This window comes from Pleurodeles waltl, chromosome 4_2 (assembly GCF_031143425.1).
Source record: "Pleurodeles waltl isolate 20211129_DDA chromosome 4_2, aPleWal1.hap1.20221129, whole genome shotgun sequence".
NCBI lineage: Eukaryota > Metazoa > Chordata > Amphibia > Caudata > Salamandridae > Pleurodeles > Pleurodeles waltl.
Window position 1 is genome coordinate 1035131552 of NC_090443.1, and position 25682 is coordinate 1035157233.

Consider the following 25682-nt stretch of genomic DNA (forward strand, 5'->3'; position numbering starts at 1 on the left):
AATTTATGTGGCAAGAAAAGTCCAGTTAGGAATTTACAACGCTAATAACTCTGACTCGAGCAAACATGAGACCAATTGCATTGCATATGCTTGTTTATTTTGGGTAGTTAGGGAAGTGGACTACTGTTTTTAATAAAAAAATCCTTTTGTTACTACAAGCAGGTTGAACTATGTGACTCCTACACTGTGTAACCCCCACCCCACTAGCCTTTGTAACACGTTCTGTACATAGATTAACACCTATATTATTTATTGTCAATTAATAATGTGTACATGTGAAGTAAAGCGCACTGACTGCCTGCTTTGGGATAAGTAGCACCATAAAAGACATTTTAAAAAGTTATATTTACACTGCTATTTGTGTAAATACTGGGGCAGAACAACACATCTGACATTCTTTCAGAGTATGCATATTTCTTATATAGAGGGACTCAAGGCCAGAACCATGCCTCTCTTAAGCACCTGTGAAGTGAAAACAAGCCATGTGCCTTTGTTTCTCCTCCATTGCATTTACAGGTAGGTGTGAGGCTCCAGACAGCTCTAGCAAGAACTAGAGGAGGCCTGATGGCCACTTAACTCCCGCCTTTGTTTTAGCTCAGATTTAGAGAAAAAAGTTCCCTCACTGCCGCCTGCACCTTGCTACTCAGAAGGAAAGCGGACACGTGCAGGCGCTGCTGAATGCGTTGCAGTGTTTAAACGTTACACCGGGACGAGTTCACAGTGCGGCACAACTACTTGGCAGGGTGGCGGCCATTTTGTGAGTCTGCCTGACTCAAAGATGGATGCCAGCTCCCTTACCCAGCAGCAACCAGTACCATCAATGGCCTTACCATCTTTTCTTTCCCCTTAAGGTCCTAGTTGTCTTAAGAACTCTTCCCAGACTTATTGCATCGCAGGGTGACTTTTCCCAGCAGCAAAATACTGTACTTTTTTTTTTTTTAACCTTTTCCTGTTTGCAAATAACTAATGATATTTCCTCTTCTTAATTCACTGCTGAGAAAGAGAACTCCTTCTCTGCTTACATCACCCATACAGAGATTTCCTACATCTCCTCATCCTGAGGCCTGGCAACGCAGACAAATCACATCTCTGAAAATTTGCTAGCGCCTTAAAAAAATGTGCTTGCACCCATGAAACTCACTGACCGCTCAGAAAGCGCACTCACCGTCACTGGATCCGTCATGGCTTCGGACATTTCCACAAAGTTTGCAATCAAGTACCCACGGCAGGCGCGCCACAGGAGTCGCTCAAAGGAGTTTACCTTCCACGGGTGGATCACACCAGCCACGAAACTGCAGAATCGAACAGAGAGCGCCGTAACAGTCAATAAGGAGAGAAAACCAATTCATAAACTATAACATTAATTACAGAACAAAAATCCCAAAAGACAAGGTAGGACGCTCACAGCTTTCACCGCTCCTACCTGGGCAATGGGATGTGGGGTCCAAGCCCACCATCAGGATCCCAGAACCACAAGCTCTAGAGCGAAGGATGAAACTATTTTGGAAAATTAGCTACTGGAGAGTGTCTCCCAACAGTGGCATATAATCCCAGGTGAAAACTGTGTCCTGGTGCTTGGTGGGATTATAAAAAGGCAATATGTGTGCCAGGAGACCCCACGACAGTGCAGGCTCCCCACAGATGTTGGCAGGAAGGTATAGCTTCAACTCCATGACCACAGGTGATTATCTTTGGTTGCCTTTGTGGTCTTGGTCACCTAGCTGGCTGTTGTGCAGGTCCTCCTTCCAGCCACAGGTCTGCTCATCTCCTTACTGGGCACCTTAGCATCCTCTACTTGTGGTTAGTCGCAGGAAAAAGGCCTATCCACAGCGCCCAAGAGAGCCACCGGTTACGGGCTGTCCCTCTGAAGCATACTTCCCAACCCCGGTGTACAGTCCCCTCAACTGCAGGTGAGTAGTGGGTGGTGAGGCTCAGGGGCACCACTTGGTATCCCACTTTGGAGCCACTGGTGGTAACACACAGTCAACTAAACTGCACAGATGGTTTAACGTTCGACAGCTTACTGCGGTCAGGACTACGCGCACCCTTGGTCTTTGGCCTGACCTTGGTGGACTCTTCCAGGCACGTAGAGTCAGTCAGGCCAGTAATATCTAGAAGATGGCTTGTGGATTAGAGCTACAACAGGACAATCACAGTGTTCAGCTAGCCGGGCACTGGCAAGCCCAGTACTTGGAGGGATGTCACAGGAGAGCAGGCACTTCTATGAAGGAAGGGACGATGAGGCACCCCAACCCTTGAGGAGAGCACCACATTCAGTGCTATATCCTTGTTAGCAGCTTTACATAGCATAGATCAGTGGTTCTTAACCTGGGGCGCAAGGTCTCCCGGGGGTCCGCAACGCCTATTATGCAAGGCCACAACTCTTTCAAATAATATTAAAATTAATCAAGTAAAATAAATAAAGAATATACAAATAATGAAGCAACATTGTAGTTTTAGAACTTTTTCTATATTTGATTGTGAATTACACAAAATATTCAAATATTTGAGCATGTTTGGTGTATGCCTGTTTCTGTATTCTTGTGTATTGTTTTGAGGTTCAAATCATAGATATTGCTCAGGCCGGGTGTTCCTGGCTTCAAACAAAGACTCAGTGGGGGGGTCCCCAAATTTCAGTAATGAGCTAGTGGGGGTCCACAGAAGTCAAAAGGTTACGTACCGCTGGTGCAGACCACATCATTGACGATATACTTGGCACGAGCGAACGATAAAGATCACATACGTTGCATTAACAATGAGTTATCGGTCTTCTTCCAAGGGTTTAACATTGTGGAGAAATTCACAACTACAGAACGAGGAAAGGCTTTTTCATCTCAGGTTTACGTACTGTTAAAGCTTTACCTCACCAACCTTTACATCTAGTAACTACATTACCATTACATTTGGACTACATTATCAAAGTCAAAGGTTTAGAGTGTTAGGGTAGCTGGTATGATAGTGTTTAGGGCTAAGGTAAAGACAGTAATGCTTATACTTCCACTAAGGAGTAAGGTTAGGTTTAGAAGGGGGTTAACATAACTATTACTACTGGGTCTGGGCAAGTGGTAGGCCAAGATTAAGGTTTAGTCATAGAGTTTTCTGTAATCAGTGATAAGGTTAGATTAAGGTTAATATTTTAGGGTAGCAACAGGGTAAAGGTTACAGCACGGTTAGGTGGGTAGAGGGACACATAGTGACACTGTAAACAAGCACTGCCAAAGCCAATAGGTCTCAGTTCTGAGACCTACTTACTGACTTTGACAATTGATTGTAGCCACAGTGTGCATCATGTCTCAAGGTTAAAAAAAAAAAAGCCTTTGACACATTTTGCAGGCCTGTGCAGCACGCGTGCGAGCGGCTGCAAAGTGACGAGGGTGCTTTCTTTTAAGTTACCGATCAGAGTTGGATTGGAAACAAAAAGTAAAATGAAACTTGCAAAAGTGTTTTGTTTTTTTCTTTTTTAAATTCAGGTGATGAGCAGAAGCACGGAGAGCAGCAGTAACACCGGCTGTGGAGGCAACATCGCCACGGAAGTAATATGGAGGAGGATGGGTGGGGCTTGAAGCCGTACCAAGGGCGTGTGTGGGGGCAAGCAACACGGAGGGTGCCGGTGGGAGAAGTAATGGATAGAAGCACATGGGCGAGAGCAACATGGAGGGGGTGAGGATGAGGCAGACACGTGACAGAGCAATGCAGAGTGCAGGGGAGAGAAGTACAGGAAGGAGACCGCTCGAAAACACATGCACACTTGTGGCGTGCTAACAGGAAAAACAAACATTTTCAATGCAATGGGTCTCGCGTTGCTCGAGTTAGAGCTATTAGCGTTGTAAATTCCAAACTGGACTTTTCGTGCCAAATAAATTGAAAATGGAAAGTAAAACAGTTGACATTAGCAAGTCGATTCAAAGCACCACGGCCGCCATGAGCATGAGCACGAAGGAGAGACACAAAAGGCAAACGTGCAATTATCCATGTAACAGGGTCGATGGCCAAGGTGTTAACAAAACTGCTCCAAGGAGGGACAAACGTAAAGAATTTACCAATAATGAAGACTTTTTGAAGGGCAAGCCCATGAACGAGTGATAGTGATGGGCGTGGTTAAAGGCTCACAGAGAGATTACAACAGGTCAAAGCGCTTGCACACTCGACCTAAAAAGGGGTCTTGAAAACCAGGGGCCCTATTACACATAGGGCACACACAGAGAAAGTGCGCCCTCTTACACTGAATTGGTTGCCCCCAAGCGGCTGTGAATTCGCACTGCCCTGGGGGCGGCGCATTCAAGTGAAAAAACAGAGCGGCTCTGAAGCAGCCGCTGCACGTTTCGCTGTGACAGCAGCAGCCCGTCCACTTTGAAGTGGGATTAGCGATCCCCTTGCAGGCGGGTGCAGTGAGTGGCTGCACCTGCCTGCAAGGGGATGTCTGGGGGTCCTTAGGACCCCCCCTCTCACCAGAGGGTTGCCATAAGGGGGCACACCTACAGTGTACCACCTTTTAGGTGGCACTGTGAGTGCGTCTCCTGACAGCTTCTCTGCCTTTGCGCCCGCGTCCACGTATATGGCGCAGGTGCACAGTCGAGGGGATTCCCTCATTGGCACTGGGGAGGGACCCCCTCCAAGGATAGTGCTGGCGCTGTGTGTGCAACGGCGCCATCTGTGTTACAGAAATGGCCGCACAAGCATCTGCGGCCCCTTCTGTAATACTAAAGGGCCCCGGGGCCAAGCAAAGTGGGTGCACATGCCTTTTGCGCCCCCCCCCCCCCCGGGGCACTTTGTATAATGCGGCCCCAGGTTGTGCAAGCAGCAAAGGCAACCAATCAAAAGAGATGTAAAGACTGACAGGCTGGGACACAAATGAGAAGCAGGGAAATGGGAGTGACAAGGAAAGCCAACCAGCAATGGGTGGGCTCCAAGCCCCTGATGTTCTTGATGAGCCACGATACGTCTCTCAGGCAGCGCATGGGCGGTCTAGTAGGCTCGACCTAAAAGGTCCTTACTGGTGCAATTCGGTGTAAGGTATATAGGGCTGACGTAGCACGCGGATGCCCTGATCAGGACTACATAAAAGCAGATGTTGTAGTAAAGAGACGGGTTCCTACCCCAGATGGGCTTCCGAAAGGGGATCTGAGACGGGGAAGTGGCAGGGCGATGTGTCACCCGCGACCGAGGAACACCCTCAGGGACTCTACTGCTTTGCATAACTCAAAGAGGCACCAGCCAGTCAGTGCACAAGCCCCTGACCACTCACACAAAGGAAAACTACACACATTATAAACTGGAGGAGAGGCACCATTTGAGGGGTGCGGGCGGGGGAACGGTTTAAGGGGGCGGTGGAGGAAGCCTGAACCCACAGGGGTACAGTTAAAAGAAACCACGGCCAGGGCCCAGACAGACTAGTAGCAACATGTACCTGGTTGATGCACCCTAAGGGGGGGGGGGGTAGGGTGCACCTTCAGTCGGCTCGCACACGGATGGGTCTACAGGGGAAATAAAGCTGGTTGGACAGGGTGGGGGTGCAGTTTTTCCAAACCGTGCAGACGACGCTTGTCACAAGACAGGCACATTGAGTCACCCTATAATCACAAGAAGAATACGCCCCACTGTGATGGGGTGAAACAAGTCCAACCTACTGAACCATAAAGGAACTGTTTATGAACTGGCCAAGCTTAAAGTAGAGAGGGCTGTTCTGCGCTCACACAAGTTAAATTAAAAATTCCAAATGTGTGGCCAAGCGATCCCCTGAATTCGAAATGCTAGTAATTACCTTCCTTCAGGTACGTTGACCCCCCAGCCCCGAATAAACCCTTATGTAGGGCTCACTTCTATGTTCAGGCAGATTGCTCTGTTGGTGGGTCGGCGTCACCTTCTCCAGTACTTCACGTAAGAGACCAAATGTAAAGGGGTGTAACAAAGGCCCCTGCAGTGCGGGGGACCCCTGAACCTTTAGGGGCCCTCAACTGTCCAGGAGACCCCCTTTCAGGCCAATGCCACTGTTCTTCAAGGAAGCATGATTTTGCGTTGCAATGGATGTGTTTAATGTGTATTAAAAGTAGACAATACACACTTATTTTTGTATTATTTACACGTAGGAATGCCAGAAATTAGGCTTCTAAAGAAAACAAAAGCGACTGGTGCGGGCACAAGGACGAGGGAACAAAAAACATCTTAACCGACTTAACCAGTGTTAAGGAAAACAAGAAAGGGTTAAATAAATAAAAAAAGACAATCACATTGCAGAGCAAACCCCAGTACTGTCCTCCGTTGCGTCTGAGAAAATTTAGCCACCAGCCTTTTTTTTTTCTTCAAGAAAACGTTTAATTTACAAAAAAAACTTCTTATCTGCAAAGCCACATAGGACTTTGCTTTTGCTACAAAGTGTCACCTTTTAGTTTTACGATGATTTCCGTGCTCAAAGTTGACATTTGTAGAATACTCCACCCAAGAATTACCCAAACGTGCTCCCCATTTAAATCACAACTTTTAAGAGCTGAGAGTTGACTCCACATGCAAAATGTTTCTCAACTCTGAGATTCGGGATTCCACATTTGTAGGACAGTCTAGTGTCTTATTCTCACAAATAAGTCAGGTTCTTCTTTGGGGAAGTGTTGGGTACAGTTTGTGCTCATGCTTCACCCATTGAAGGATCTCCCATTTCATTGATTGACACCCCAGATCTCAACAGTGATGATATAGTGGTACTCAAAGTGCACCCCTCATTCTCAGAGCGGCTACAGCCCTCTCCACCCAAGTAGGTGACTGACAGAGGAGCCCGCCTGATCGTCTGAGCCAAAGGTACAGGCCCTTATACTGGCCCCCCTAATGAGGAGATTGCCTGCCTACCAGCTCTCCTTGACAACCAGTACCCCATAAATCGGGCATTAGTAACAGAAGCCCCCGGGAAGTTCATCACCTTGTACAGGGCACAGCCTTTCACCAGTAAATGTAAGGTGTGACCTGGGGAAGACTATCTTTAGTCCCCCCAGCCAGGCTGGCTCCACACACAGTGGGAGGGAAGCTACCCCCAGTATCAGTTTTAAGGGACCACAATGAGAGGGCTACTCAATTCCCCGGACACACCTCTGGGCAGGCACACAGGCTCTGCCCAAGGAGGAAATGGTTTCTCCATCTTCGATTTTAGGAGTGAGGGGGACTGTGGGATTGTTTGCAAAGTGGCAAAGGGGCACTGCTGAAACGGTTGGAAGGTTGCCCTTGTATACGTTTACCCCATTGGTTAGGGAGGAGCCGGGACTCACCCTTTAACACTAGCGATTGACAACCATAAATATGGCACCCCAATGCACCCTCCTCCTCACAGCACTGTAGACATGTGGAAGATAAGTATATGACTGGACCTACTTTCTACTTGCACTCGGGAAATTGAAGTGGACTCCAATGGTCAGCTGGTTGACCTCATGGTTGCCTACACCATGCATAATAAGAAAAAGTCACTTGTTGTGACGAAACACGTGTTGGCTTGCTTATGCAACGATGTTCATCCAACTGAGTACGACGGCTGTGGTTAAAGAACGTTGATCACTCGATGGACCGATGGTGGTGCCTTCTAATAAAGGAACATTTAGCAACTATTCTTAACTGAAGCACTGATTTATCTATGGACTTTGAGTGCAGCGGTGTCTGTAATTCATATTGTTAAGTGTTTGTCTGAACACCAAAATACGCTATAGGGCAGTGGAGTGCACTCAACCGCATTGCACCACAGTTTTCTATCTAAAATGCCATATTCACACAGGCACCACATTTGGGAAGTGCGTCTTATGTGCCCCCACTACCCGGCTTGCTTTGTGTACCATACATAATATGTCCTGGCACCTGTATGATGGGTGCATGTAGCGACTGTCAGATGTGCGTGGGTTGACCAGTGAGTGACTGGTGTCCACTGGACGCCTTGCGTAGCAGCTACAAACATGTGGGGTTGTAACTCTGGCAGAGAAGACTCGAGGTACCTCTTTGTAGGTCTGCGTTCAACGTGTAGAATATTTTCCTGACCTGTAATAAAGTTATTTATTTTGTGAAAGGAAGTCCTGACTGTACTTTCGGATTACTAACTGTCACATATTTTGCTACACTGTTTCAGAGTTGCTACCCCCTCCGCACCTGGCGTAAGCACCGACTGCCCAGCTTTGCTACCTAGGGAGAGATATGTGCTAACAGAAGTGCTTGGTCATTCAGTTTGAGTGCAATGGTGGTAGGTAACAGAAACAATCAGGTAGTTACTGCCTGGTAGCCTCCAACAGTCCGGGGAACCCTAGTAATCCAAGGGAACTTTGCAACTCTTTCCACAAAATATGCCTAGCAGTGGTTCACTTAAAGCATTAAAACAGAAGCAAGGGCAATGTACCACGCCCCTCTGCACTCAGCTGCAGGGGAAACTCACTTAAGCTTCAGGTCCATGCGGCGGGCCACAGAAGGATCCAGGAGTGGGTCAATGTCAGTGCCATCCAGGTGAGGAGACTCCATGTTGACCTGCTGGGGGAATACAGAAGGGTGTTAATTTAGTGGAGTGGCCAAGGGGAAAATAAATACCCATGGGAACAGTAACACCCAATGAGGAGTGCCCTGAGAGGGCAAGGCCTGCGACAGCCAATAAAAGGAATAATCTTGAGAAGGTGAGTCTTGTGGCAACCAATGAAGACTAATTCATGAGGGATTGAGGCCTGTGGCAACCAATGAAAAGAAAGATCCTTGAGAAAGTGTGTCTTGTGGCAGCCAAGGAAAATTAATCGATGGGGCAATGCTTGTGGCAACCAGTAAGAAGAATGATCTTTGAGAAGGTGAGTCTTGTGGCAACCAATGAAGACTAATTCATGGGGGAGTAAGGCCTGTGGCAACCAATGGAAAGAAAGATCCTTGAGGAGGTGAGTCTTGTGGCAGCCAATGAAGACAAATTCATGGGGGAGTGATGCCTGTGGCAACCAATGGAGACTAATTCATGGGGAAGTGAGGCCTGTGGCAACCAATGAAGACTAATTCATGGGGAAGTGAGGCCTGTGGCAACCAATGGGAAGAAAGATCCTTGAGGAGGGGAGTCTTGTGGCAGCCAATGAAGACGAATTCATGGGGGAGTGATGTCTGTGGCAACCAATGGAGACTAATTCATGGGGGAGTGAGGCATGTGGCAACCAATGAAGACTAATGCATGGGGGAGTGAGGCCCGTGGCAACCAATGGAAAGAAAGATCCTTGAGGAGGTGAGACTGGTGGCAGCTAATGAAGACTAATTCGTGGAGGGTGAGACCTGTGGCTTCCAGTATGAAAAAATATCCTTGGGAAAGGGATACTACATGAAGAGTGTGGAGAGTGGCAGATGTGCCCTTCTATGGAGCTATACATTTCACCCTCTTAACCAATCTAATCCTCACCGGATGCTCAGTAAAGCGCTGGCTCTCGCGGAGTATGTTGGCGTATTCGCGTAGCTCTCGCAGCCGGTTGTGCAGGGAGTCCCGGTTGCGGCTGATCTCCCGCAATTCCTGGGCCAGCTGCTCCGACTCCTCCTTGATCTGCATGACATCCTTGGGGGAAGGAGCTGGCGGGTTATCGTCCAGTACGCTAGCCGGGGTCTGGGCCTTTCTGAGCTCCTGGTCCAGAAAATCTGCAAAATACAAGTTAAGTTTGGACTTCTATATCATTCACATAGTAATCCCACAACAGGACCTAGGGTTCATGCAACCTCTCAAGTGCAAAATACACACATTTCCAACACACAAGGGGCCACATACCTGGTTCCAAGGGTCAAGAACCTCCTAGTGCACACAATATTCCACTGCATGACCCCAGCCTGAGAGGGAACTCGAGAACACACATACACACCCCCTCCCCACACTCTTCAAAAGGGATTATATCCTGGTGGGACCGCTTCCCTCCCCCCTCCATACACACTCATCTACCAAAGGGTTACAATACTGCTAGGAACACAGCGGGCCCATAAACAAACTTTCTACCAAAGAGGCCCAGCCGGAAAGGGACCTCCCTGCCAGACCACCTCTGGGGTGTCCAGCCATTCCTGGAGACAGAGATTATATATCTATAGTTTGTCTGTTGTAGACTTACTGAAGGTTTTCTCCATTTCATCGCACCGCCTGACGTCAGCCACATATCTCCTTTGAAATGAATTTATGTTCTGGTTCAACTGTGCAAAGGTAAGATATAAAACCGATTAACAAACACACAGCAAAACTGCAGCTTTCTAAGAGTCACTCAGTCCCATCCCACTCTGTCATCCCAGTTAAGGCAAAGTGAGCTTGAACCAGGGGGAAAGGAGCCACATACCCTTTAATGCTTTGGTGCAATAGTTGCAGTATTTTTTACTAACTTACGAAAATCAAGTGGACACTGCTAATAAGCAAAAAACAGAATGCCGTATAGCACTATCCCCGAAGGCTCTGTATGGATTTAATACAATTTATGGCAGATTAAGACCTTTGCTGTTAGCATACACAGCCAAAGAGCAAATGCCACCAATATCCTATACATCTTGGGCTGAATAACATCAAATGGATGCTGGGGACTGTAGGATATCTGCCTTTTCTGCATGTTCACCTCAGATTTATGCGCCCTTTTTCTGGACGTAGAACTCTGTGCAATGTTACCCCTGCTAAACAGGAGTAAAATGCTTGTCTTCTGCTTTTAAACATGGCTAAAATGGATTATCCCAGATTCACATATTTAACTTGTCTATGAATCCCTACTACGTATTGTAAAAAAATGTCCCCAGAGCATGGATGTTAAAAGCCACTGTGAGACTACAGAGCCTACTGCACGATTCACAGAGCGGGCCTATCAGATATGGCTTCAGGACTACCACATGTAGCCTGACTGTAGAAGCCTAAACCCTGCTGTCAGAAATAACACTTTATGACAGGCAGGAAAGCCCTGCTTTTAAATACTAAAAAGTCATCCCTAAGCACACATTGTTGCCCACAAGGTGGGGTGCTTGATGTTTAAAGGTGGAAAAAAGTGTGAAATTAAAGTTGGCATACTGTTTCAATGACTAGCCCCCAAAAGCTATTTTCACTGTCGAAGTTTAACTGAACCCTAGAAAATGTCAAAGTGCAAATTATAAACTTTAAATCAGTAACTTTTGACATTAACCATCTAAAATAAATCAATCAAAGACTATTTTTAAGATTTATTAAATGTCCAATTCATTGGTGAAGTCGTATATTTAATATATATTTAGGAAAAGTTACTTTAGCAAAATTACCTTTTCCCTGCTTACAAATCCTGGCAACTAGTTTGCATCAGCCTGACAGCAGTTATTTGGCTAATGCTTGGTCTTAATGAGGTATGAAAATTGCTCCCAGAGCAGAGAAAATGGCCTGGATTGGGGAGTTGTTTTTCTACCCCTTGCAGTAAGGCCAATCGGGGAAGCACCCAGGAACGTCATTAACTTGTAAAACGGCCTACTGTTTCACTAGTAATTAAGGTGGGAACTGGGGAAGACCATCTTTTGTTCCCCCAGCCAGGCTGGTTCCACACCCAGTGGGAGGGAAGCTACGCCCAGAGCCAGGTTTGAGGTATCACAAACAAGAGTGGTACTCAATTCCATGGGCACGCCTCCGGGCAGGCACACACAAGCGCCGCACAAGGGGAAACGATTTCTCTATCTTCTGTTTTAGGAGTGAGGGGCGCTGTGGGATTGTTTAAACAATAGAGCAAGCAGGAATTACTGAAAAGGTGGGGAAGTTGCCCAGTGTGCTTTTACCCCATCGTTTAGGGAGTGGCCACGAGTCACCCCTACCCACAAGCTAGGGACAACTATAAATGTGGCACCCCAAGGCACCCTCCGCCTCAGAACACTTTGTGGACCTCAGGAAGAGCAGAATACCACTGGACCTGCGGTCTGCGACCCTAATGGAGTTCTGAAGGACGGGACCTACTTCCTCTTGTACTCTGGACACAGAAGTGAACACCCACGGTCAGTTGGTCGGCCTTATGTGGGGCTACACCATACAACATATGACCTCTCCTTCCTGTCCCAAATATAAAAAGAAAAATCCTGGACTCTAGCCACCCACCTCCACCACTCGCAGTGCCTTTCATTCTCTCCCCTCAAGAATTCCTTTATGATGTATCAACAGTGGACAACAGCTTTTGTTAACAACTGTTGCTATGTCATAGCAGCGTGTTACTGGATCTGAATCTAGTTATTCATACATGTAGCCCTCTACCAGAGCTATAGAGTCATAGATGAGTAACAGTGAATTACCGGGACGTTCTTCACCAAGGGGTTCTGAGTGACATCAAATAGAGAACAAGGGCAAAGCTTAAGGGCCTGGGCTGAAGCGAGGTGGGAAGGGGCCCTCTATAGCAGGGGTCTTCAAACTGGGGGGGCGAGGCCCCCTAGGGGGGCCTCAAGTGGTCCCAGGAGGGGGCACCAGGCTCTGGCCAAAAGAAGCATTTCACAGATAACAGTGTTTTGTTTTAAGCAGAAACATGTTATTGCATTTTTAAAATGGCAACAGTACTTACCTGCAATGTTTAAATATATCTAGACATATTTAAACATTGCCATCTTTATAAAGTATTTGTGAAACATTCTGAAGGGGGGCCCAGTGATTTTTATTTTTCAACTGGGGGGGTGGGGGGGGCATTAAAAAGTTTGGAGACCTCTGCTCTATAGGCATCTCTTGAGCAGAAGGGCTAGGGCTGAAGTCAGGGCTCCTGGCCAGTTCACATTGCCCTCACAGATTCTCATCTGGGAAATCTGGTCATTTCTCCTAGTAGATTAAGCCTGGGTCCTCAAGATGCAAGTGAGTTATTCTTACTTTTACCAGGTCACAACAGCAAGGGGATCCCACGTGTTTTAGCAGACTCGGGCCCAGTCTGGCAAGAGTAGAGCAATCCAGGAGTGTTTCTACCCTTGGTCCAGATGTCCTCTCCTCTGCAGCATGCGTTAATCTCTCCTCAGTACCACATGTGAGCCTCATAAGGATGAGAATGCTTCAATAGGTGAGGTCTCTCCAGTGACAAGTTGTGTGATCTGAGTCACATGCGGCGTGGACGAGGTAGGGTGTGGGAGGTGGGGGTGTGGGTCTCGGTGCACTGAATGCGGACAGGATGTGTGAAGCCTGATGCCACGCCGCCTCTGACCAGGAGCACACGGTTTGGAATGGGTGTTCTGTGCTCACAGCCATATCCACGTAGGTTGCAGTGTTTATGGCTCGTGTCCGTTCCTTTCTGCAAACCCATAAAGATCCGTTTTTAAGGGCAGTTTCTGACGTCTTGTTGGGGTGCATTTTAAAGGCGCTATTTCAGTTGTATACTTTCACGAGAGGCGCCTTTCAGGCGGGGGCGACTGGAATAGGTGGGAGCGCAGTTAATATACATTAACGTTTTATATAGCGTCGACTGAGCGAAGAAGGTGACAAAGCGCTTTGCACGCCAGAGAGGCTACTGGGAGAGGCTACACATAGCATAAAAACAAATGCAGCAAATAAAATAGAAAGCAGGTAGAACTGAGTATTACACAATAAAAGCAAGGTACACATCCGGCATAATACAGATAGAAACACCAGGCGTGCGGTGTGCAGTTATGTGGGGGCGTTTCAGCCAGGAGCCCGAACAGGGGAAAGCACTGATGCGGGTCCTTTAAGATGCGATATGGCCCTGAACGGAAATATTCATTCTTGTTTTAATCTGCGGTAAGGAGATAAAATGCTGCAGTTGGGAGGGAGGGGTGGGGGGCAGACCTTGGGTCCCTGCCAGGGGGACTGCACAGTGCCTTTTTTTTGCATGAGGACATTTCAAGGAGGGGGCGCAAGCTTCACAGGGGGTCACTTCCCTCCCCAGCCCCCCCTCCCCCCCGAGGATCGCAGGTTGGGGCCTCACTGGTTAGTGAAGTGCCTTGTGGGTAATGTAGGCTAGCTTGGGGCCACTTCAGTGATAGGCAGATCGGGGGATTGTGATAACACTTTCTTGGGGCAGTGGCCCCCCCGGCGGCTGTGCGACCACCGAGAGAAGCCCGCTGTGGGGTAGGAATAAGTGCCAACCCAGGGTCTCCGCGCATCAGCCTGCATCACTGGATCCAAATCATTTTTATAGCTCACAGAAGCCTGAGATGCCGCCACAGAGTCGGTGTGCTGGCAGGCCCTGACCTTTGTCTAATGTGAAGTTTAGTTACTTGGTGCACTGCACAATGATGGGCTTACATGCGGGGTCCAGGCTTGGACCGGGGCAGTGTGGGGCGAGGACAGGTCACAAGGCGCTCTGTCCCAAAGGGGCTCGCTCTCTTTTTTATTTAATTATGCGGCATTACCACTGCCACTTACAAGGGTGCTCTTTTTGTCTCTTCTCTCTAGCATTACATAGTACACCCCCTCCACGGTGACACACTGGACACAAGACAGATGCTCCGGTAGAAATACTCACGTCTCTGAACTCCACCAGGCCCAGCTCGCCCAGGGCGCTGACACAGTCGTAGGCCGACCCCGACTGCATGAAGAGCTGCGCCAGGCAGACCTCCTCGCTGCGGAACAGGGAGCCCATGGCGACCTGCAAGAGACAGACACGAGGGTGAGGGACACCTGGAGCAGGGGGCCCATGGCGACCTGGAAGAGACAGACGTGTGAGAGTGAGGGACACCTGAGGACCGGAGCAGGGGGCCCATGGCGACCTGCAAGAGACAGACACGAGAGTGAGGGACACCTGAGGACTGGAGCAGGGGGCCCATGGCGACCTGGAAGAGACAGACGTGTGAGAGTGAGGGACACCTGAGGACCGGAGCAGGGGGCCCATGGCGACCTGCAAGAGACAGACACGAGAGTGAGGGACACCTGGAGCAGGGGGCCCATGGAGACCTGGAAGAGACAGACATGTGAGAGTGAGGGACACCTGAGGACCGGAGCAGGGGACCCATGGGGACATAGAAGAGACACAAATGTGAGGGACACCTGAGGACCGGAGCAGGGGGCCCATTGCGACCTGCAAGAGACAGACATGAGAGTGAGGGACACCTGAGGACCGGAGCAGGGAGAGTGAGGGACACCTGAGGACCGGAGCAGGGGGCCCTTGGCAACCTGGAAGAGACAGACATGAGAGTGAGGGACACCCGAGGACCGGAGCAGGGAGAGTGAGGGACACCTGAGGACCGGAGCAGGGGGCCCATGGCGACCCAGAAGAGACAGACGTGTGAGGGACACCTGAGGACCGGAGCAGGAGGCCCATGGGGACATAGAAGAGACAGACGTGTGAGAGTGAGGGACACCTGAGGACCGGAGCAGGGGGCCCATGGCGACCTGCAAGTGACAGACACGAGGGTGAGGGACACCTGGAGCAGGGGGCCCATGGCGACCTGGAAGAGACAGACGTGTGAGAGTGAGGGACACCTGAGGACCGGAGCAGGGGGCCCATGGCGACCTGCAAGAGACAGACACGAGAGTGAGGGACACCTGAGGACTGGAGCAGGGGGCCCATGGCGACCTGGAAGAGACAGACGTGTGAAAGTGAGGGACACCTGAGGACCGGAGCAGGGGGCCCATGGCGACCTGCAAGAGACAGACACGAGAGTGAGGGACACCTGGAGCAGGGGGCCCATGGAGACCTGGAAGAGACAGACATGTGAGAGTGAGGGACACCTGAGGACCGGAGCAGGGGACCCATGGGGACATAGAAGAGACACAAATGTGAGGGACACCTGAGGACCGGAGCAGGGGGCCCATTGCGACCTGCAAGAGACAGACATGAGAGTGAGGGACACCTGAGGACCGGAGCAGGGAGAGTGAGGGACACCTGAGGACCGGAGCAGGGGGCCCTTGGCAACCTGGAAGAGACAGACATGAGAGTGAGGGACACCCGAGGACCGGAGCAGGGAGAGTGAGGGACACCTGAGGACCGGAGCAGGGGGCCCATGGCGACCCAGAAGAGACAGACGTGTGAGGGACACCTGAGGACCGGAGCAGGAGGCCCATGGGGACATAGAAGAGACAGACTTGTGAGAGTGAGGGACACCTGAGGACCGGAGCAGGGGGCCCATGGCGACCTGCAAGAGACAGACACGAGAGTGAGGGACACCTGGAGCAGGGGGCCCATGGCGACCTGGAAGAGACAGACGTGTGAGAGTGAGGGACACCTGAGGACCGGAGCAGGGGGCCCATGGCGACCTGCAAGAGACAGACACGAGAGTGAGGGACACCTGGAGCAGGGGGCCCATGGCGACCTGCAAGAGACAGACATGAGGGTGAGGGACACCTGAGGACTGGAGCAGGGGGCCCTTGGGGACCTGGAAGAGACAGACATGAGAGTGAGGGACACCTGAGGACCGGAGCAGGGGGCCCATGGCGACCTGGAAGAAGAGACAGACGTGTGAGAGTGAGGGACACCTGAGGACCGGAGCAGGGGGCCCATGGCGACCTGCAAGAGACAGACACGAGAGTGAGGGACACATGGAGCAGGGGGCCCATGGCGACCTGGAAGAGACAGACGTGTGAGAGTGAGGGACACCTGAGGACCGGAGCAGGGGGCCCATGGCGACCTGCAAGAGACACACATGTGAGGGACACCTGAGGACCGGAGCAGGGGACCCATGGGGACATAGAAGAGACACAAATGTGAGGGACACCTGAGGACCGGAGCAGGGGGCCCATTGCGACCTGCAAGAGACAGACATGAGAGTGAGGGACACCTGAGGACCGGAGCAGGGAGAGTGAGGGACACCTGAGGACCGGAGCAGGGGGCCCATGGCGACCTGCAAGAGACAGACACGAGAGAGAGGGACACCTGGAGCAGGGGGCCCATGGGGACCTGGAAGAGACAGACATGTGAGAGTGAGGGACACCTGAGGACCGGAGCAGGGGGCCCATGGGACCTGGAAGAGACACACATGTGAGGGACACCGGAGGACCGGAGCAGGGAGAGTGAGGGACACCTGAGGACCGGAGCAGGGGGCCCATGGCGACCTGCAAGAGACAGACACGAGAGTGAGGGACACCTGGAGCAGGGGACCCATGGCGACCTGGAAGAGACAGACATGTGAGAGTGAGGGACACCTGAGGACCGGAGCAGGGGGCCCATGGGACCTGGAAGAGACACACATGTGAGGGACACCTGAGGACCGGAGCAGGGAGAGTGAGGGACACCTGAGGACCGGAGCAGGGGGCCCTTGGCGACCTGGAAGAGACAGACATGAGAGTGAGGGACACCTGAGGACTGGAGCAGGGAGCCCATGGCGACCTGAAAGAGACAGACATGAGAGAGTGAGGGACACCTGAGGACCGGAGCAGGGAGAGTGAGGGACACCTGAGGACCGGAGCAGGGGGCCCATGGCGACCTGCAAGAGACAGACATGAGAGTGAGGGACACCTGAGGACCGGAGCAGGGAGAGTGAGGGACACCTGAGGACCGGAGCAGGGGGCCCATGGGGACCTGCAAGAGAGAGACATGAGAGTGAGGGACACCTGAGGACTGGAGCAGGGGGCCCATGGCGACCTGGAAGAGACAGACGTGTGAGAGTGAGGGACACCTGAGGACCGGAGCAGGGGGCCCATGGCGACCTGCAAGAGACAGACACGAGAGTGAGGGACACCTGGAGCAGGGGGCCCATGGCGACCTGGAACAGACAGACGTGTGAGAGTGAGGGACACCTGAGGACCGGAGCAGGGGGCCCATGGCGACCTGCAAGAGACAGACACGAGAGTGAGGGACACCTGGAGCAGGGGGCCCATGGCGACCTGGAAGAGACAGACATGTGAGAGTGAGGGACACCTGAGGACCGGAGCAGGGGACCCATGGGGACATAGAAGAGACACAAATGTGAGGGACACCTGAGGACCGGAGCAGGGGGCCCATTGCGACCTGCAAGAGACAGACATGAGAGTGAGGGACACCTGAGGACCGGAGCAGGGAGAGTGAGGGACACCTGAGGACCGGAGCAGGGGGCCCTTGGCGACCTGGAAGAGACAGACATGAGAGTGAGGGACACCCGAGGACCGGAGCAGAGAGAGTGAGGGACACCTGAGGACCGGAGCAGGGGGCCCATGGCGACCCAGAAGAGACAGACGTGTGAGGGACACCGGAGGACCGGAGCAGGAGGCCCATGGGCACATAGAAGAGACAGACGTGTGAGAGTGAGGGACACCTGAGTACTGTAGCATGGAGCCCATGGGGACCTGGAAGAGAGAGACATGTGAGAGTGAGGGACACCCGAGGACTGGAGCAGGGGGCCCATGGGGACCTGGAAGAGACAGACATGTGAGAGTGAGGGACACCTGAGGACCCGAGCAGGGGGCCCATGGGGACCTGGAAGAGACAGACATGAGAGTGAGGGACACCTGAGGACCGGAGCAGGGGGCCCATGGGACCTGGAAGAGACAGACATGTGAGAGTGAGGGACACCTGAGGACCGGAGCAGGGGGCCCATGGGGACCTGGAAGAGACAGACGCGTGAGAGTGAGGGACCCCTGAGGACTGGAGCAGGGGGCCCTTGGGGACCTGGAAGAGACAGACGAGTGAGGGACATCCAAGGACCGGAGCAGGGGTCCCATGGCGACCTGGAAGAGACAGACGTGTGAGAGTGAGGGACACCTGAGGACTGGAGCAGGGGGCCCATGGCGACCTGGAAGAGACAGACGTGTGAGAGTGAGGGACACCTGACGACTGGAGCAGGGGGCCCATGGGGACCTGGAAGAGACAGACATGTGAGAGTGAGGGACACCGGAGGACCGGAGCAGGGGGCCCTTGGGGACCTGGAAGAGACAGACGTGTGAGAGTGAGAGACACCGGACGACTGGAGCAGGGGGCCCTTGGGGACCTGGAAGAGACAGACATGAGGGTGAGGGACACCGGAGGACTGGAGCAGGGGGCCCATGGCGACCCAGAAGAGACAGACGTGTGAGAGTGAGGGACACCTGAGGACCGGAGCAGGGGGCCCATGGCGACCTGCAAGAGACAGACACGAGAGTGAGGGACACCTGGAGCAGGGGGCCCATGGCGACCTGGAAGAGACAGACGTGTGAGAGTGAGGGACACCTGAGGACCGGAGCAGGGGGCCCTTGGCGACCTGGAAGAGACAGACATGAGAGTGAGGGACACCCGAGGACCGGAGCAGGGAGAGTGAGGGACACCTGAGGACTGGAGCAGGGGGCCCATGGCGACCCAGAAGAGACAGACGTGTGAGGGACACCTGAGGACCGGAGCAGGAGGCCCATGGGGACATAGAAGAGACAGACGTGTGAGAGTGAGGGACACCTGAGTACTGTAGCATGGAGCCCATGGGGACCTGGAAGAGAGAGACATGTGAGAGTGAGGGACACCCGAGGACTGGAGCAGGGGGCCCATGGGGACCTGGAAGAGACAGACATGAGAGTGAGGGACACCTGAGGACCGGAGCAGGGGGCCCTTGGGGACCTGGAAGAGACAGACATGTGAGAGTGAGGGACACCTGAGGACCGGAGCAGGGGGCCCATGGGGACCTGGAAGAGACAGACATGAGAGTGAGGGACACCTGAGGACCGGAGCAGGGGGCCCATGGGACCTGGAAGAGACAGACATGTGAGAGTGAGGGACACCTGAGGACCGGAGCAGGGGGCCCATGGGGACCTGGAAGAGACAGAAGTGTGAGGGACACCCGAGGACCGGAGCAGGGGGCCCATGGGGACCTGGAAGATGCAGACGTGTGAGGGACACATGAGGACTGGAGCAGGGGGCCCATGGGACCTGGAAGAGACAGACGTGTGAGAGTGAGGGACACCTGACGACTGGAGCAGGGGGCCCTTGGGGACCTGGAAGAGACAGAAGTGTGAGGGACACCTGAGGACCGGAGCAGGGGGCCCATGGGGACCTGGAAGATGCAGACGTGTGAGGGACACCTGAGGACCGGAGCAGGGGGCCCATGGGACCTGGAAGAGACAGACGTGTGAGAGTGAGGGACACCCAAGGACCGGAGCAGGGGGCCCATGGGGACCTGGAAGAGACAGACGTGTGAGAGTGAGGGACACCCAAGGACTGGAGCAGGGGGCCCATGGGGACCTGGAAAAGACAGACGGGTGAGGGACACCTAAGGACCGGAGCAGGAAGCCCAAGGCAACATGGGAGAGACAGACACGTGAGAGTGAGGGACACCTGAGGAGCTGTGAGGAACACTCGAGGAGCTGTGCTGAGGAAAGAGTACCGAACAGGGAGCACAAGGGGACCTGGAAGAGACAGACATATGTGAGGTACACCTGAGGAGCTGTGCTGGGGCATGTGTGAGGGAGAGGTACACCTGAGGAGCTGTGCTGAGGCATGTGTGAGGGAGAGGTTCACCTGAGGAGCTGTGCTGAGGCATGTGTGAGGGAGAGGTTCACCTGAGGAGCTGTGCTGAGGCATGTGTGAGGGACACCGGAGGAGCTGTGCGGAGGCAGGAGTACTGAAGCAGGGATACTGCAAAGGTAATGGGGGCTGAAGGGGGTACTAGGTGCACTGGTAGAGCTATGTGTGGGACCAGTACTAGAACAGTAGTGGGCTGCATGATATGAGTAAGGGGACATGAGAGCTAAAATCAGTACTGGGTGCTGCCGGACAGGAGTAAGATACACTGACAGCTGGAATCAGTACTCGTGCCGCAGGATATGAGTAAGATGCACAGAGCTGGAATCAGTACTGGGTGCCGCAGGATAGGAGTAAGGTACAGAGAGCTGGAATCAGTGCTGGGTGCTGCAGGGCAGGAGTAAGATGCACAGAGCCAGAAGCAGTGCTGGGTGCTGCAGGGCAGGAGTAAGATGCACAGAGCTGGAATCAGTGCTGGGTGCTGCAGGGCAGGAGTAAGATGCACAGAGCTGGAATCAGTACTGGGTACTGCAGGACAGGAGTAAGGTGCACAGAGCAGGAATCAGTACTGGGTGCTGCGGGATAGGAGTAAGATGCACCGAGCTGGTATCAGTACTGGGTACTGCGGGACAGGAGTAAGATGCTCAGGTATGGAATCAGTACTGGGTGCTGCAGGGCAGGAGTAAGATGCTCAGAGATGGAATCAGTACTGGGTGCTGCAGGGCAGGAGTACGATGCACAGAGGTGGAATCAGTACTGGGTGCTGCAGGGCAGGAGTACGATGCACAGAGGTGGAATCAGTACTGGGTGCTGCGGGACAGGAGTAAGATGCAGAGCTGGAATCAGTACTGGGTGCTGTGGGACAGGAGTAAGATGCACAGAGCTGGAATCAGTACTGGTGCTGCAGGACAGGAGTAAGATGCACCGAGCTGGGATCAGTACTGGTGCTGCAGAACAGGAGTAAGGAGCACAGAGGTGGAATCAGTACTGGGTGCCGCGGGACAGGAGTAAGATGCACCGAGCTGGAATCAGTACTGGGTGCTGCAGGGCAGGAGTAAGATGCACCGAGCTGGGATCAGTACTGGTGCTGCAGGGCAGGAGTAAGGAGCACAGAGCTGGAATTAGTACTGGGTGCTGCAGGACAGGAGTAAGATGCACAGAGCTGGAATCAATACTGGGTGCTGCAGGGCAGGAGTAAGATGCACTGAGGTAGAATCAGTACTTGGTGTTGCAGGACAGGAATACTATGCACAGAGCTGGAATCAGTACAGAGTGCTGCAGGACAGGAGTAAGATGCACAGAGCTGGGATCAGTGCTGGGTGCTGCAGGGCAGGAGTAAGGTGCACAGAGCCGGAATCAGTACTGGGTGCTGCAGGACAGGAGTAAGATGCACAAAGCCGGAACCAGTACTGGGTGCTGCAGGACAGGAGTAAGGAGCACAGAGCTGGAATCAGTACTGGGGCTGCAGGGCAGGAGTAAGATGCACAGAGGTAGAATCAGTACTTGGTGTTGCAGGACAGGAATACTATGCACAGAGCTGGAATCAGTACAGAGTGCTGCAGGACAGGAGTAAGATGCACAGAGCTGGGATCAGTGCTGGGTGCTGCAGGATAGGAGTAATAAACAACGTGCTGGAATCAGTACTCGGTGCTGCAGGATAGGAGTAAGATGCACAGAGCTGGGATCAGTACTGGTGCTGCAGGACAGGAGTAAGATGCACCGAGCTGGAATCAGTACTGGGTGCTGCAGGACAGGAGTAAGGTGCACAGAGCTGGAATCAGGAGTAAGATGCACAGAGGTAGAACCAGTACTGGGTGCTGCAGGGCAGGAGTAAGATGCACAGAGCTGGAATCAGTACTGGGTGCTGCAGGACAGGAGTAAGATGCACCGAGCTGGAATCAGTACTGCATGGTGCAGGATAGGAGTAAGGTGCACAGAGCTGGAATCAGGAGTAAGATGCACAGAGGTAGAATCAGTGCTGGGTGCTGCAGGGCAGGAGTAAGATGCACAGAGCTGGAATAAGTGCTGGGTGCTGCAGGGCAGGAGTAAGATGCACAGAGCTGGAATCAGTAATGGGTGCTGCAGGACAGGAGTAAGATGCACAGAGCTGGAATCAGTACTGAGTGCTGCAGAACAGGAGTAAGGTGCAGAGAGCCGGAATCAGTACTGGGTGCTGCAGGACAGGAGTAAGACGCACAAAGCTGAAACCAGTACTGGGTGCTGCAGGACAGGAGTAAGGAGCACAGAGCTGGAATCAGTACTGGGGCTGCAGGGCAGGAGTAAGATGCACAGAGCCGGAATCAGTACTCGGTGCCGCAGGATAGGAATAAGATGCACAGAGGTAGAATCAGTGCTGGGTGCTGCAGGGCAGGAGTAAGATGCACAGAGCTGGAATCAGTGCTGGGTGCTGCAGGGCAGGAGTAAGGTGCACAGAGCCGGAATCAGTACTGGGTGCTGCAGGACAGGAGTAAGATGCACAAAGCCGGAACCAGTACTGGGTGCTGCAGGACAGGAGTAAGGAGCACAGAGCTGGAATCAGTACTGGGGCTGCAGGGCAGGAGTAAGATGCACAGAGGTAGAATCAGTACTCGGTGCTGCAGGACAGGAGTAAGATGCACCGAGCTGGAATCAGTAATGCATGGTGCAGGACAGGAGCAAGGAGTACGGACAGATGCGTGGTACAGGATAGGAGAGGGATGCACAGAGCTGGAATCAGTACTCTCAAGTACCTATAACTGATGCTCTAAGGTAATAAACTCACGCGCTCGCCACGCACTGATAATTATCCTAGACATTACATCACTCATGACATGCTCTTGGACATCATTGACAACATTTGCAATGAGATTACTGATGAGAAAACTGTGCATGGGGGCGCGAGTTAGAGTTACTTGAAAGAAGTAACTAGAACAGGTGAATGTGTGTGGTTTGGTGCGTTTCAAGTGTGAGCCTAACTATAACATCCCTGTAATGTTTGTTTTTTTAAGTAAATATTTATATATAAATAGATGTATATATTTCTATATATGTCATTTCCTCCTCCTCTGAATGCTTGAAGCTCTGGGTGGGCAGAGGTCAGCGCCAGCTTCCCGCCCACTCCTTGTGCGATGGAAACTCTCCCAACATTGCAGCCCTAGGGGTTCCATTGTTAGGCCCTCTCTTCATACTGTTCAGCTCTCCTTCCCTGCATTACTTGTGGTTTGAGCCACAGTTGTAATTAGATTCCTCCCAAGTATTTTCTAGTTGTTAGTTCTCGAGCTCCCACCATGCCCAGGTTTTTACTCCTCTCCGTGCTGCTGAAAGGTGGATGACCTGTCGCTTTCTCAAATGAAACCGTAAAGAAGCATTGTTAAAGCCAATAGGTACGGTTTAATGTGCCAATGCAAGTAAGTTCAGTATTCACAAGTGCCTTTAATAAGTGTTGTACGCGCAGATGAATTTCATCACATTAAAGCCTTTGCCTACGGCTGGAAAAAGCCGCAAAAAGGGAAGATTGTTCTCTGCATACAATGTATAAAGGAGCTGCATAATGTGAGACTAATGGCCGAGTGTACTCTTCGGATGTAAAACAGCCCCTCGTGCACTGCACCGGAAGCTCTTCAAGAAGGCGGAATGTGGCACTAAACAGCTTGTTTTGCTGTAAAGTACACGAATATGACAACACAGCGGTGCTAGATAAAACTCTCAAATTAATACAACGAATCGATATCACGAGGGGAGAAACACTCTCCTAAATGAAGCCGAAGCCGCTTAAAGTGCATTTTAAGAAACAATAGGTCTTTATACAACTATGACTTCAAGCCAGACCTAAAGCGGAGATCCTTTCCTGCCTTTCCTAACATCTCTGCTCATCTTTTCAGTACTTTTTCGCCGTCTCGTTCGGCCTTTGTGGCCTCCTCGCTGATTTCTACACTTACTTTTCCCAGTACAGTCTCTTCTGTTTTTAAAGGATGTTGTTTTAATTTTAATATTTGCAAGAGTGCATCGGTTTTTTTCATTTTGTTTGAAACTGCCTCTTCGTACTGCACCCTTCCTTGCCTCCACTCTGCTGATCTCGGTCCAGTCTCTTCCCACAGCCATCATTCTAGGTTTGATTGGTTTTCACTCATTTCAATCATTCACAGATGTCTCTCAAGCCCCCTTCGTGGCTGTCAGAGCTCTGCTTCTCCGAGGGTTGGACTGGGGTTGAAGTGGGTTCATTCTCCGACTCCGCCATCTTGGCTCCTCGGGTTCCCTGGAGGTCTCCTGCATAGTTTATTTTGTTGCTTCTCTCCTCCCTTCTGCTTTTACACCCTGTTTCTCATCAGTGGGGGTAAAATAAACAAGCATTTGCAATACAATGGGTCTCGCGTTTGCTCGACCTAGAGCTATTAGCGTTGTAAATTCCCAACTGGACTTTTCTTGCCACATAAATTGAAAATTAAAACAGTTGACATAAGTGAGTAGATTCAAAGCACCACTGCTGCCATGAGCACGAGTGCGAAGGAGAAAAGAAAAAGAAGTTCGCTCGCAGTCAACGAATTGTGCGGCACTCGTGCAATTATCCATGTAACAGGGTTGATGGCCAAGGTGGTAACAAAACCGCCCCAAGGAGGGACAAACGTAAAGCATTTACCAATGATAAAGGATTTTTGAAGGGCAAGCCCACGAGCGAGTGATCATGATGGGCCTGCGGTGGGTGTGGTTAAAAGCGGACAGATAGATTACAACACGTCAGAGCACTTGCGCTCGATCTAAAAAACTGCGTGAGAAGCATTTCCTAGAATGTGATCAATTAACATTGATTGTGTTGCTTTACTGCCATGATTATAAACAAGGCCACTGGAGTTATTGGACTGTGCGGCTTCGACGATTTTCAAACTGTAGATTTGCCGCATAATTCATCATCTGCTGCATAATCTGCAGATTTTAACAAAAATTGTTTCTAGCTCAAATGGTACAAAAGTTACTAAAAATGCAACAACAGGTGTTGCCGCACTTTGGAGGACCCTTTGGAAAGATAGACTTGTCAACTTTCTGTTACTTATTGCTATATCTGGGTGAGAAATCAATACTAATGGAGGTGTAACCAATGCCCAGAGAGTGTTACCAAGTTTAAAAACAACAAAATAATGGAGGAATACCATTACAAAATATGCTGTATTATGCCGCATAATTTGCCTTTTCTTCACAAACAATTTACTCAACCCAACCGCATACTTTGACCCTCTTCTGCCGCTTACTGCCAGTGGCACCGATTATAAATATCATTCTGCTGATTTTCCTTACGGCGTCCCTAAATAAAGCGCTTCGGATTAAAACGCTATAATAAATAAATGTGCCTGGAGTTTCCCAGGCGGGCTCTAAGTGCAGTCAACTTCCCCATTTCCAACAAACTCCGAGATAAAGATGAGGAAGTGGCTGGGCTTATCTCGGATTTGAGTCTTT

The 25682-nt window shown here is 51.5% G+C and overlaps 1 protein-coding gene across 3 annotated transcripts in view; it reads right to left on the minus strand.

Annotated features, from left to right (window-relative positions):
- Positions 1 to 25682, minus strand: part of TCIRG1 (T cell immune regulator 1, ATPase H+ transporting V0 subunit a3) — a 114382-nt gene that overhangs the window by 79085 nt on the left and 9615 nt on the right. For 2 of the 3 annotated variants that reach the window (XM_069232951.1, XM_069232953.1), the window contains exons 2-6: positions 14385 to 14507; positions 10065 to 10143; positions 9377 to 9606; positions 8393 to 8484; positions 1166 to 1292 (exon numbers count right to left, since the gene is read on the minus strand). In XM_069232951.1, the coding sequence (XP_069089052.1) occupies positions 1166 to 1292; positions 8393 to 8484; positions 9377 to 9606; positions 10065 to 10143; positions 14385 to 14501 (645 nt within the window). In that variant the 5' untranslated portion in view covers positions 14502 to 14507. The remainder of the gene's footprint in view (positions 1 to 1165; positions 1293 to 8392; positions 8485 to 9376; positions 9607 to 10064; positions 10144 to 14384; positions 14508 to 25682) is intronic. The other variant, XM_069232952.1, reaches the window with a different exon arrangement.